General features: G+C 40.7%; 2 protein-coding genes across 2 annotated transcripts; one reads left to right on the plus strand and one right to left on the minus strand.

Moving 5' to 3' along the window:
- On the plus strand, positions 1-8520 carry trim55b (tripartite motif containing 55b). The gene is made up of 8 exons (XM_047349090.1): positions 1-228; positions 656-825; positions 2885-3065; positions 4281-4376; positions 6861-7094; positions 7175-7197; positions 7559-7683; positions 7770-8520. The coding sequence occupies exons 1-8, from the start codon at positions 109-111 to the stop codon at positions 7928-7930; spliced, it is 1110 nt and encodes a 369-aa protein (XP_047205046.1). The 5' UTR covers positions 1-108; the 3' UTR covers positions 7931-8520.
- Positions 8521-10482: 1962 nt separating this feature from the next.
- On the minus strand, positions 10483-12020 carry crhb (corticotropin releasing hormone b). Its single transcript, XM_047350141.1, has 2 exons — positions 11820-12020; positions 10483-11437 (listed from the first exon to the last, which is right to left on the minus strand). The coding sequence occupies exon 2, from the start codon at positions 11414-11416 to the stop codon at positions 10889-10891; it is 528 nt and encodes a 175-aa protein (XP_047206097.1). The 5' UTR covers positions 11417-11437; positions 11820-12020; the 3' UTR covers positions 10483-10888.
- Positions 12021-12411: the final 391 nt, after the last annotated feature.

Here is a 12411-nt window from a genome sequence, read left to right on the forward strand (position 1 = left end):
GTGACTCAGCGTCTGGCCGTGTATTTCTTCTTCACGCGAACCTTTACTAAAGCGTTGGTTTGATTGAGTTTAGGTGGAGTTTAAAGTTGTTTTCTCAAAGCTAAGACCATGGAGAACTTGGAGAAGCAGCTGATTTGTCCCATATGCTTGGAGATGTTTACAAAACCTGTGGTCATACTACCCTGCCAGCACAACCTATGCAGAAAATGTGCCAATGATGTTTTTCAGGTAATCAACTAAATAAAATCCACTTATTTTTGCTTTACATAACATTTTAAGAAAGTAATGGAACACTGTTGTTTGTCTTTTTAAAGTTATCACTTAAAAAATGTTTGGAACACAAGTTAGTGTTTAAATGGAAATGTACGGCCAGTTAAAGACCATTTATATGCTGGGTTGGAGCATTATTAATGTAATAAATTACAAGTAGAAGCTTGGAAAAAGTTGTTCCAAAGTATTATATTTCTCTGGATTTACACGGTTCTCAAACCTTATGAACCAATTTGCCGTTTTCCCAGCACAGTTACACCTTGGCGCTGCCTTCCTGTTAATCCCCTCGATTAACATTTCATAACTGTTTATTGAAGAGATCTACTTATCCATCATAGCCTAGCTAAGACACTAAATATAGGGTTTGAATTGCTTTTGCCTCCAGGCTGCAAACCCCTATCTCCCAACCAGAAGTGGCTCGCTGACGTCTGGTGGCCGTTTCCGATGCCCGTCCTGCAGACACGAGGTGGTTCTGGACAGGCACGGTGTCTACGGCTTGCAGAGGAACCTGCTGGTTGAGAACATCATTGATATGTTTAAACAGGAGTCGAGCAGGTGAGACAGAGCAGAAACAGTGCCTCGCAAACATTTTGTCATGCAACAACCACACCGCGACCAACACAAGTTTGCACATAATTGCAAATAAAATAATATAAATTTGCTTAGTATAATAATAATGTTTAAAAGTGAACAGAAAATGTATCGAAAAAAGGTTTTCTACTGTTTGAAAAGCAATGTGAAAACTGTTGTGTGCATTTCTCTTCAACCCCCTTTACTCTGGTACCTCTAAATAAAATTCAGTTCCACCGATTCCTTTATAAAGTCAGTCAACTTGTAAATAAAGTACCCAGGTGTTTAACTAAATCACAGGAGAAGTACAGATGTTCTGTGGAGGCCTCGGATGTTTTTGTAGAGAACATTAGTGCATAAAGAGCCCCATCAAGACCAAAGTAGTTGTGTTGTGGCTTCCAACATCTCATAGAGGACTGTTCAATCTATCATCTGAAAATGGAAAGGGAATGGCATAATGAGAACCCTACCCAGATATGGTGGTCCACCTAAGCTCAGGGTCCTTGCAAGGAGAGCATTAATCACAGAGGCAGTCAAGAGGTGATTCTAGAGGGGCTGCATAGATCCACAGCTCAGGTAAGAGAATCTCTCGACTGAAAAAAAGAAGAAGAAAACCATTGTTGAAAAAAAGCTATAAGAATTGCTGTGTGCAGTTTGCCACAAGCCATGTAGAAGACACCTCAAACATGTGGAAGAAGGTCCTCTGATCAGATGAGACAAAATGAGAACACTTTGTTTTACTCAAAACCTACACCACTGCATCACCCTAAACACACCATTCTTACCGTGAAACATGCTGGTGGCAGTTATTGTTTTTCCAGATTGGTAGTTTGGTCAGAGCTGGAGGAGGGATTGATGAAGCTAAATACAGGGATGTTTTAGAGGAACATATGTTAGAGGCTGCAAAATACATGAGTCTGGAGAGGTGTGTCACCTTCTAAACATACAGCCAGAGCTCCCACAGAATGGGTTGGATTAAAGCATATTTATCTTAGCCAAAGTCCAGATGTGAACCCAATTAAAAATATGTAAGAATATGTAAAAACGCTGCACACCTGCGCAGTTGGTAGCACTGTTGCCTTGCAGCAACAAGGTCCTGGGCTCGACTCCCGGCACACAGTCCAAAAACATGACTGTTAGGTTAATTGTTCTCTCTACATTGCCATTAGGAGTGAATGAGTGTGTGCAAGGTTGTTCTGTGTGTGTCTGTGTTGCCCTGGGATGGAATGGCGACCTGTCCAGGGTCTACCCTGCCTCTCGCCCGTAGACTGCTGGAGATAGGCACCAGCTTCCCCGTGACCCACTATGGATGAAGCGGTAGAAAATGACTGACTTAAAAACTCTCAGTCAAAGCTGTCTGAGCTTAGGCTATTGAGCAACTGACTCAGAATACAAATGTAATAAAATGTAAAAGAATTCAAGTGGCATGAATAGTTTTGCAAAGCACTGCATTTGTTTATGATTTGCATCTTCTTGCGTGCAGCAAGTACCTTATTTATAAGACGTAAAAGGGAATAAACAGTAAGTGTCCCAGTTACTGATATGGTCTAAGCACCTAGGCTTTCTGAGTCAGGTCGTTTGAATTGTTTACAGGATATTTCTGGTAGCAGTTGTGTTCACCGACAGTTTATCCAGTCAGTAATTAAATATCCAAAAGTAAATGTCGCATAAAAACCCCACAACCCACCAACTCATAGATTCAAAATGCTTAATTTCAGACACAACCAAGAGATTGTGACCTAGTTTTAGAAAATCCAATCCTTGATTATTTGTTATGGTATCATAAGATTGAGCTTCTTATTAGATGTTTTAATTCATAGTGAGTAGAAATCCTATCGCACCCACACCTGTGCACTCATCAGCATACAGCTATATCGATTACCTTGCTGGCAGTGCGTGCGTTAATGGAAAAGAAATGTCTGACGGATCGCCGATAATATGCCAAGGTGTGTAACAGTGACATTATCAAAGCGACGTCACATGTCACATCAGTATGCAATGAAATGACGGAAAGGTTTTGCTGTTTTTCATCACACCTCAACAGCAGTAGCAGGCCAACATCAGAGAGCAAGGAGGAAATGCCCATGTGCGACGTTCACAAGGAGGAAAAGATCAACATTTACTGTGTAACCCACGGCGTGCCCACGTGTTCAATGTGTAAGGTTTTTGGTGCCCACAAAGACTGCGAGGTGGCGCCTCTCAGCAGCATCTCCCAGGAAAAGAGGGTGAGGGCTTGGAGTTTTAGATGCACTCTTCACTAATGGATGAAAAATTGTCTGTCATCACCATAAATGTTATGAATACAGTTTAAACCAGAAATGTACACACACTATATAAAAAAGTCAAGTCTGAGAGTAAATGAGACTAAACCTTTCCTGTTTTAGGGTAGTTAGGATTACCCACATTATTTTTATTTGCTAAATACCAGAATAATGAGACAGAATGTTTTTTTTTTCATTTCTTTCTTCAAATTCAGAAGTTTACATGTCTTCAATATTTGCTAGATTTAACTGTATTACCTGGGTCAAACATTTTGGGTCTCATCCTACAAGCTTGTGAATTTTAGTTTGCTGGAATTTTATTCCACTCAACCCAATTCAACACCTGGCCACTCCAAAGCATTGACCTTGTTGTCCTTAGGGCTACTTGTCACTCACTGTCCATTTGAATGGCTCATTTGCTCACAATCTTTAACATCTTAACTCAGGTCTTAAGATGTTCAAATAGTGTTCTTTCCACATTTTGGGGTCTATTTTATGAAGTGGACCAACAAAACACCCATGATGCTACCACCCTCGTACTTCACAGCTGGGACAGTATTCTCAGCCATGCGAGCTTCCCCCTTTTTCCCTCCAAAGGCGATGATGGTCATTATGGTCAAACACTTAAATTTCAGTTTTATGAGGCCAAAGGACATGTCTCCAAAAACATAGGTATTTCTCCCTGATTGTATTTAGAAACCTTAATCTTGCTTTTTATGCTTCTGTTGGAATAATGGCTTCTCCTTTGCTAAGCGGCCATTCAGCCCATGCCTGTACAGGACTTATTTCACTCTGGATAATGAGTCTCTCTTGTGTCTCCTTCCTGAACAGTATGATGGTTGGACATTCCTAGGATGTTTATACTTGCATTTAATAGTTCGAACAGATGAAAGTGGAATTTTCAGGCATCTGGAAATCACCAATGAAGACCCAGACTTGTGTAGGTCTGTTGTGAGTTAGCTTATCGGAAGCTGACAACGCCAAGATATCGTCATATTTTCTTCAAATTTCTTTCAAATTATTTAAAGACATAGTAATCCTATTTTTTGTAAAAGAGGCAAATGTGGGCAACCCTTTTTTGTGAGGCAAAAAGTATTTTTATGCAGTAAATGTCAACAACTGGTTTCAAGTGTCTCTGATTTCATTCAATAATCCCTCCCACCTTGCCTTTGTCTGCAGACCGAACTGAGTGACGGGATTGCCATGATGGTTGGGAACAACGACAGGATCCAAGGCATCGTTAGCCAGCTACAGGAAGCCTGTCATGTCATAGAGGTCAGTGTTGAGCGCCTGCAGCATCCGGCTGCTCGCAGCGGGCCTCAACCTGTGCATGCACTATCCCACCTGTAGAGGCTTACAACCTGATGTAATGTGCCCTTGCCACTGTCACTCTTTATGCTTTTTTCAGTAACAGTTTGTGGCGTTCACACAAAAGGAGAGAAAGGAAAATTGCTGTTTTTAGTGCCACAGTGTTCTGTTCCCTCACTCCCTTCACGCACTTTCCTTTTCTTCCTGCCTCAAACACCTGATGTCTGCTGTATTCCCTGTAGCACTGACAACAAAACAAGCAGTGTAATGGATGAGGAGGAGAACAGGCAGCTTTCCTTTGGTTTATGGTTCACAGTTAGGCCTAGTTCAGAGAAAGCTGGATTGGCTCCAGTTCCCAATGTGTCACCTTTAACAGCTTTACTCAGATCAAACATAAGGAAGGAGGTTACTGTCATGTACATTGCCGTTCAAAAGTAATTGTACCGCTTAAAGTTTTTGTCATTTTGTCACATAAGAAACAGCCTTAAATGTGTTTTACTGGGATTTTATGTGATAAACCAACATAAAGTAAGTAAGGGAAATGAAACTTAGTTAAACTTTGTCTTTATTAATCTATCCTCTTAAAAAAATTATTCTTCCCCCTTTACCCTGATTTTATGAAGTATTATCCTGTACAACCTATTAAATTCAGGGTGTCAGCCTCTATTAATCAATATGAAGAGCAGTAGTCTTGTACTTAGAAGGTTGTCGGTTTAAATTCCAGCTTTTTTTGTGTGCTACATGTTGATGTGTCCCTGGGCAAGGCACTTAACCCCAAGTTGCCTATCAGTCTTCATATTGATTAGTGGGGCTTGGTGATTGTGGCTCTAGTATACATTGCTTTGAATGGTCAGTCTGAGCTCAAAAGCTCTATAATAAATTCAGTCCACCATTCAAAAATTAAATGATTAGAAATGAAGAGTCCACCTGTGTGTAATTCATTTTTTGTATAAATACAGATATCTTTTAAAGGCCTCAGAGGTGCTTCATAGTACATTAATGAACTAAGAGCATCACGATGACAAACCTTGAACATGTCATTGAGTAATTTTGAATCCATCATCCAAAACCGGAAGGAGTATGACACAACTACAAACCTACCTGTCCAGCTAAACTGACAGACCAAGCAAGGAGAGAATTAACAGCCAAGGGGCTTGTGGTAACTCTGGAGGAGATCCACAGCTCAGGTGGACATTACCTATACCGATTTTAAACTTTAGAGGATGAAAAAATAAGGATAAAGGAGCTGTATGTGCATGTATGTGTATGTATACTGAATTGTTTTTCTATATATGAAGAAAAAAGAAAGGCAGGTCGTGCAAATATGCTTATTTGGTTTCACAGCAGAGTAGCTGACCAGTCAGGTTGTAAGGTGTTCATTGTGTTCATCAAGGAGATAGCCTGGGGTAAGAAACTGCCTCTCTGGTGGATGGTTTTTGCCATTAGCGCTCTGTAGTCTTGGCCTGAAGGTAAAAGTCTAGACAGTTTGTGTCCAGGATGTGTGGGGTCTGCAGAGATATTAGCTGCCCTTTTCCTGACCCTAGACCTTTACAGGTCCTGGATGGAGGAAAGGTCAACCCAGAAAATTCTGTTTGTTGCAGTCTGGACCTTTGCTGTTTTTAATGGAAGAGGGGCAAGTAGAAAGTCATTATGGGAAGAAGCCATAAGAAGTCAATAAGAAACCATTTATGGCACACTGCAAACATGTGGAAGAAGGTGCTCTGGCACGATAAGACCCCAATTCACCTTTTTGGCCTCCATGCCAATCTCTACCAGTTGCACAAAGCTAAGACTGCATCCACACACCATCCCCATAGTGAAACATGGTGGAGGCAGGTCATGCTATAAGGCAATGCTTTTCTTCAGCAAGGACAGGTAACCAGTTCAGAGTTGATGTATAAATACAGAGTAATTCAATTGACCTTTTTCCACCTGTTAGAAGCTGCAAGCGACTTGACACTGAGACGCAGGAGAGCAACCCTAAACATGCAGCCAGAGCTGTAGAGGAATTGTTTGGATGACAGCATATTCATGTGTCAAAATGGCCCAGTCAAAGTCCAAACCTAAATCCAATTGAGAATCTGTGGTAAGACCTAAAACTTACTCCAACTGGTTCAATCCGACAGAACCTGACCAACAAAAAAACAACATTTCAGTCTCTAGATGTGTAAAAAGCTATAGAAAACACAATGAAGTTGGACAAAATATAAAAAGGTTTAAGGGGAATGAATACCTTTGTGGGGTGTTGTGAGCGAAGAAAATACACAAAATAATAACACAAAAAATCTAGCTGCACTTGTTTTTGGTTTTCAATATTCAAAGCTGGTTTCTCCCACAAATTACATTTACATACACTCTCTCAGCTAACCTAAATTATTAATGTAGATTGAATTTCCCGTCTTTCCCCCACATGCTTGTATGTCTCTTTTTTTCCCCGGCTCCCAATCCCAGGAGAACGGTCGGAGGCAGAAGACTAAGGTGTGCGAGAGGTTTGACCAGCTCTACTCCATGCTGGAGGAGAAGAAGCGAGAGATGAGTCAGAAGGTAACAGCCAAGCAGGAAGAGAAGGTGAATTACATACAGAGCCTGACAAGAAAGTACGGAGACCATCTTGAGGAGAGCTGCAAGATCGTGGAGAGGGGGATTCAGACTATGGAGGAGACAGAAATGGCTGTTTTCGTTAAGGTCAGCAGTAAACTTTTACTTCTAGTTTAAAATAAACTCTGCATTTATAATCTAAAAATATGACTTCCTGTCTCTTTCAGAATGCAAAGGATCTTCTTAAAAAGTGAGTCCTTGTTTATGTCCACATAAATATATAACTGCAAGGCCGAAAACAATGTATATTCCTTCTTTATGGGTGCTCCTGTGGTTTTAAACTTTTTTATTGATTTTCTTGTGAATGATTCACCAAATCCCCATCTGCTGCTACACTCTAATGCAGCTAGGTCACACCTTCTCTCTGGCTGATGTGAAAAATAATTCTGCGAAATGTTGCAAATTGCTATCTTGAGCTGTGGCATCCTGAAATAACCTGTGCAAAGTGCTGAAAATCACAAATGTAGAAATACACTTCAGGAGGTGATACCTGGAGTGTGTGCGGCTGGAATTTAGTCAATGGATGTGCTGTTTTAAATAATTGCCCTCAGGATCGAAGACGCATCCAGTACGGCACACTTGGACAAAGTTGAGCGCGATTATGAGAAAATGGATCACTACAAAGTTGACTTCAGAAGAGAACGCAAGGCTCTGAGCAGCATCGACTTCATCCGAGGTAAAGGGATGTAGATTATTTACCAGGGGCATCTTTTTTCAGTAGTTGTCTGTGTTTTTTCTGACCGTGGCTCACTTTCATTACAGATGATGATGACAAGGATGAAGAGGAAGTTGATGCAGAGGTGGGAGAAGGTGCACAGACTGTTTCTGGAGGGACTGCAGTTTCAGAAACCCCTGGGCAGCCTAATGCTCCCCAGCAAATAACCTCCTCCCTGAGCCCAACCAGGAGCTCTGCTTCAACCTAACTGTTATCCGTCAAACAGGCATCTTAACCAAGAGCCAAAGAGCTGCTGCTCCTTGGTGTTGATTTCTGATCCGTTGTGATGCATTTTCTCTCAGACTGGGGAAAAAACCATGCAAGAGAAATTTTAGATCTGTGAGAAAGGAAATCTCTGATTTGACGAAGGCCAGACCTAAAGGAGGATGATAACAATAACACAAATCAGTCTTATTACTTTTCTTCATATTTATATATTTTAATTCATCTGTTTTGATCATTTTTTAAAGACAATGTGTTGCTATTGGCCTTTTCCAGAAATCAGAGATATTTTTCATGCCGCTGACCTTTAACAACTCACTGCTTAAACTACGTAATTAGACGACAAGGTATTCATTTCCTCTTTTGCCCCTATCATGGTGTTTTTTTATGACCGATATAACTTTATGAGGGCAGCAGAGAAGTGAAGAAAAAAATCACAGTGACATTACAGTGTTTCATTACTCATTTCTTCTATTTTTGGTCACATAAAACATGGATATTTTTCCTATATTTCATTTCATTTTGCCCTTTTTGGCAGATTTTAATCATTGTGACATTAAATTTGATAAATTTGAACTGTATTTCTTGAGAATTCTTATAATGATAATGCACATTACTACAAATTTCTCATTGTAACATCTCCATTTGCTTCTTAAAATATTAGAATATTATGGATAAGTTCATTTGTTTGAGTAAATTCATATTATGTTTACTCATTATACACTGAGGGACATATTCCAAGCTGTTATTTCTGTCAATTTTGATGACTGTGGCTTACAGCAAAAACCAAACATTTATCTTCTAAAAACATCAGAATATTACATGAGACAAATAAAATAATAAAAGCATCTTTTGGTCTACACAATCAAGGGTCACTCTGTGGTCCATTAGACATTAATCACAAGGAGTGTAAGCCACAAAAGTCATTGCTAAAAATGGTAGCTCTTCGCACAGTGCTGTATTCAAACACGTTATTGGAAAGTTGAGTGGAAGGAAAAAGTGTGGTAGAAAAAGTCCATAGTAGAATTTGGGCGAATTGTAGACATCACTTACAGTTGGAGTCATCGCTTGAAGAGCCACCACACTCAGACATACCCAGCTGCATCTTTTGAATTCCTTGTGTTAAACTACCACTGAAGCAGAGACAACAGAGAAGTGTCTTACCTAATCAAAGAAGAATAATAACTACACTGCTGCTCAGTGGTCCAAAGTCCTGTTTACTGATTAAGTTAAATGTTGCACTTCATTTTGAAATCAAGGTCCCTGAGTACCAGGATGAGTGGAGAGGCACAAAATCCATGTTGCTTGAGGTCCAGAGTGAAGTTTCTACAATCAGGGATGATCTGGGGATTCATGTCATACGATGGTGTTGGTCTACTGTGTCACAAGTCAGCATAGCCATCTACCAGGAAATGTTAGAGCAGTTCATGTTTTCCTCTTCTGACAAGCTTTATAAAGATGCTCGGAAGGCCGTCATTAAGGCAACCAGGGTTTTCATTACACCTCAGCAGTGACACAGGCTGATCGCTTCTATGTCAAACTTTAAGTAGGCCAACAATTGTGGATTAAAAATCCTTTTTCTGTTTTATGCCATAATTTTCCAAGAAGATAAACTTTGGATTTTCATTAGCTGTAAGTAATAATTTTAAAAATTACCAAAAATGAACGATTCCACTATTTCGCTCTGTGTGGTGAACCCATTTAATTTCAGTTAAACTTTTTGATTTGCATATTAAAATAACTTTTTGATGACATCTGATTTATTGATATACACCTGCACAATGTTTCTTTCATGTCTCCATGTTTTTGTCAACCACTGAATGATCTTATTCAGTTTCTTTGGCCGAAGGAACTCGTTCTCCACCTCAAAGCCCACTCAAGAGATTATACAATTGTCCAGTTCGTGCTCACGACTCAAGACCGCAGAGGCTCTTTGTGGTCTCACCTTGACACAGCTTCACTTCAGAGATAGTCCATCACTGAGTCCCATCAAATCACTGCACAGCATCACTCTGCGAGTTGGATCCTTTACAAATGATTCCCAGAGTAGCACTAGGAGCTCTTAGAGCATACGTGAGCTATAGAGGATGAGTCACTCAGTGCACAGATCTTGTTTAGTATATCCTGACTCTTTAAGGTCAGAGGTCAACACACAAGCACACATAATGTAGTTTGCACTCATTAGTGGTGCATATTTGAGCTGTCTATGGTTGCTTCTTGATGGCGTAATGAGAAGTGCCTCTTGAGGATGCAGGTTGCAGAGGAAATGACTCTTCCGTTTGCACCTGCAGGAACTCCCAAATCTTTACATCTTTTGGAAATTGTTGCTTTTTGTTTGTGCTTTGGTTTTACTGTTTGCTCTGCTACAGTTATCTATTGATCTGTACAATTTAGTTAAAAATGCTATGAAAATGTCTGCTGTCATTTTTATTTCTTAAAGCATTCCGGCTACACATGTCTAAACCTTAGAAATAGATTTAATTCCCATATTTGACTGGAGCTTCAGTGTACTCCTGTAAGGATATTGACAGAGAAGTGTAAGCGTTGCATTTGTTTATTTTTTATTTAAAAATATAAATATAAGACGTGTCGTTGCACAACAGAAAAAATGTCTGGTTGCACATAAGTTTATTAACAAACATAAATATCATAAATACAGCGGTTCATAATCTAAAACAAAATACAAATTCATGTCTGAACCAAAGAAAAGTGCATCTTCTCAAACTCTACAAATTCGACACCAACATCAAAATGCCAAGGTATAAGCGGACCAGTCCAGTCCGTTTACGCTCCATCATTTTCAGGTTAAAGCTTTAAATTATAGAGTGATAAAGCAGCACTATATTGCACACAGCATGTTTTTGTGCTAATAAATGCAGAACGAAAAAAAACAAAAACAAAAAACAGAGGGAACTGAGATCTTTGGCGGACTGGAGAGATGGTTTCATTTCCCAAACAGCTCCATCATCCTTCTGTTGTTCTGCGCCTGCTGGGCCAGCTGTTCCGCCCGGGACATCTCCATCATCTCCCGCAGCAGGTGGAATGTCAGGTCCAGGGATATCGGCGGGTCTTCGGACCTCTTCCTCCTCTCCATCGACTCGTCCCCACGGTCGGCGAAGCCGCCAATGAGCGCCCTGATGTTGCCAACTTTCCCCTGCAAGAGGCGCCGCGTCAGCTGGAGCTGCTGCGCTCTGTTGAAGATGGACGGGGATCCGCCGGGATAGTACAAGGATGGGAAAGAGTTAGAGTCCCCGTTTCCCAGCCGGATGAAATACTCCTCACCGAGGCGCTCCAGAATGGGACCCGGCTGCTGCTGCTGCTCCTGCTGCTGTCGCTGCTGTTGTTCGGAGTTTTGGCTTTGGAGAGCGGGGATGCGCAGGGGACCGCCTGGGCTCTCAATAGCCCGACATTCGTAGCGCGGTAAGAAGGCAACGAGCAGAATCACGGTGGTTCCGAATAAATTGAGCTTCATGTCAGGATTTCAGCTGGAAATCTGGGAAGAAAAACACGCGTTTAGGATACATGTTCGTGGGAAATGTGCTGCGTAAAGAGAGAATTACGCACGAAAAACACACCGGGAAAGACCTATTGGTGTTCCAGTTTATGGATCTGTAATTTCCGATAAATTCTATTTTACCAATATTCATACATGCTCGTGTTAGAATTAATAAAAATATTTTTTACAGACTGTGCGCAGAGTTGGTTTTTGGTTAAGATATTACACCCTTCTACTCCAATGTTACAAATTACAAAAAAAAAACAACAAACAAAATCAGCACTAATAATTGAATAAACATCTATTTTGCTTTTAATTGAAAATATAAACCATGCCAAGTAAAACATAACATAGGATTAGGCCAGGAAGACGTCCCTACCTTCAGTACAGGTAGTCCAGAGGTCTACAACCGAGCAGGTTGCCAGGTATAGTTGGCGAGATGCCGCCCTCCTTCACTTCTCCGAAGAGACAAGAACACAGTTTCTTAAAGGGGGAAGAAATGCTGAATGGACGTATATATAGCTACCGTCACTACAAGCGCGTCGCTGCCAGCCCCAGATTGAGTCTGCGCGTCCTCGCAGGGGTGCAACGTGAATGGACGCCTCTGACAAAGTGCTTTAGTTAGGATGGGATGAGTCATACGTGAGCGTGCGCGCGTGTGCACAAGCATCTACCTCCCCCCCGTTTGCGCTTGAAGATGAGGCCTATAGGTGCCACACCTACAGGCATTTTTCACTGGAAAGGGTTTGTTGGAAATTGTAGAAGCACTTTGCTTAGAAATTAACGGAAGCGTTGGATCAATATAAGCTCCAAATTGTGTTTTTTTTTTATATCCATGTAATTAATTCAATGTTTAGTTAGTATTTTTGCTTTTCGTTGTTGAATATATTGCACGGATAACACACATGTTCTGAAAATGAATACTTGCTTTTTAACATATGCATTCAAAATGATTTATTTCTGCTTGTTGC

Source organism: Girardinichthys multiradiatus, chromosome 21 (assembly GCF_021462225.1).
Source record: "Girardinichthys multiradiatus isolate DD_20200921_A chromosome 21, DD_fGirMul_XY1, whole genome shotgun sequence".
Classification (NCBI taxonomy): domain Eukaryota; kingdom Metazoa; phylum Chordata; class Actinopteri; order Cyprinodontiformes; family Goodeidae; genus Girardinichthys; species Girardinichthys multiradiatus.

Excerpts from the sequence above, each read along its gene's own strand:
- trim55b (XM_047349090.1), top strand. The coding sequence starts at position 109 with ATGGAGAACTTGGAGAAGCAGCTGATTTGTCCCATATGCTTGGAGATG. Across the intron at positions 3,066-4,280 it reads GCATCTCCCAGGAAAAGAGG|ACCGAACTGAGTGACGGGAT; the intron begins GTGAGGGCTTGG and ends CTTTGTCTGCAG. Across the intron at positions 7,198-7,558 it reads GCAAAGGATCTTCTTAAAAA|GATCGAAGACGCATCCAGTA; the intron begins GTGAGTCCTTGT and ends AATTGCCCTCAG.
- crhb (XM_047350141.1), bottom strand. The coding sequence starts at position 11,416 with ATGAAGCTCAATTTATTCGGAACCACCGTGATTCTGCTCGTTGCCTTC.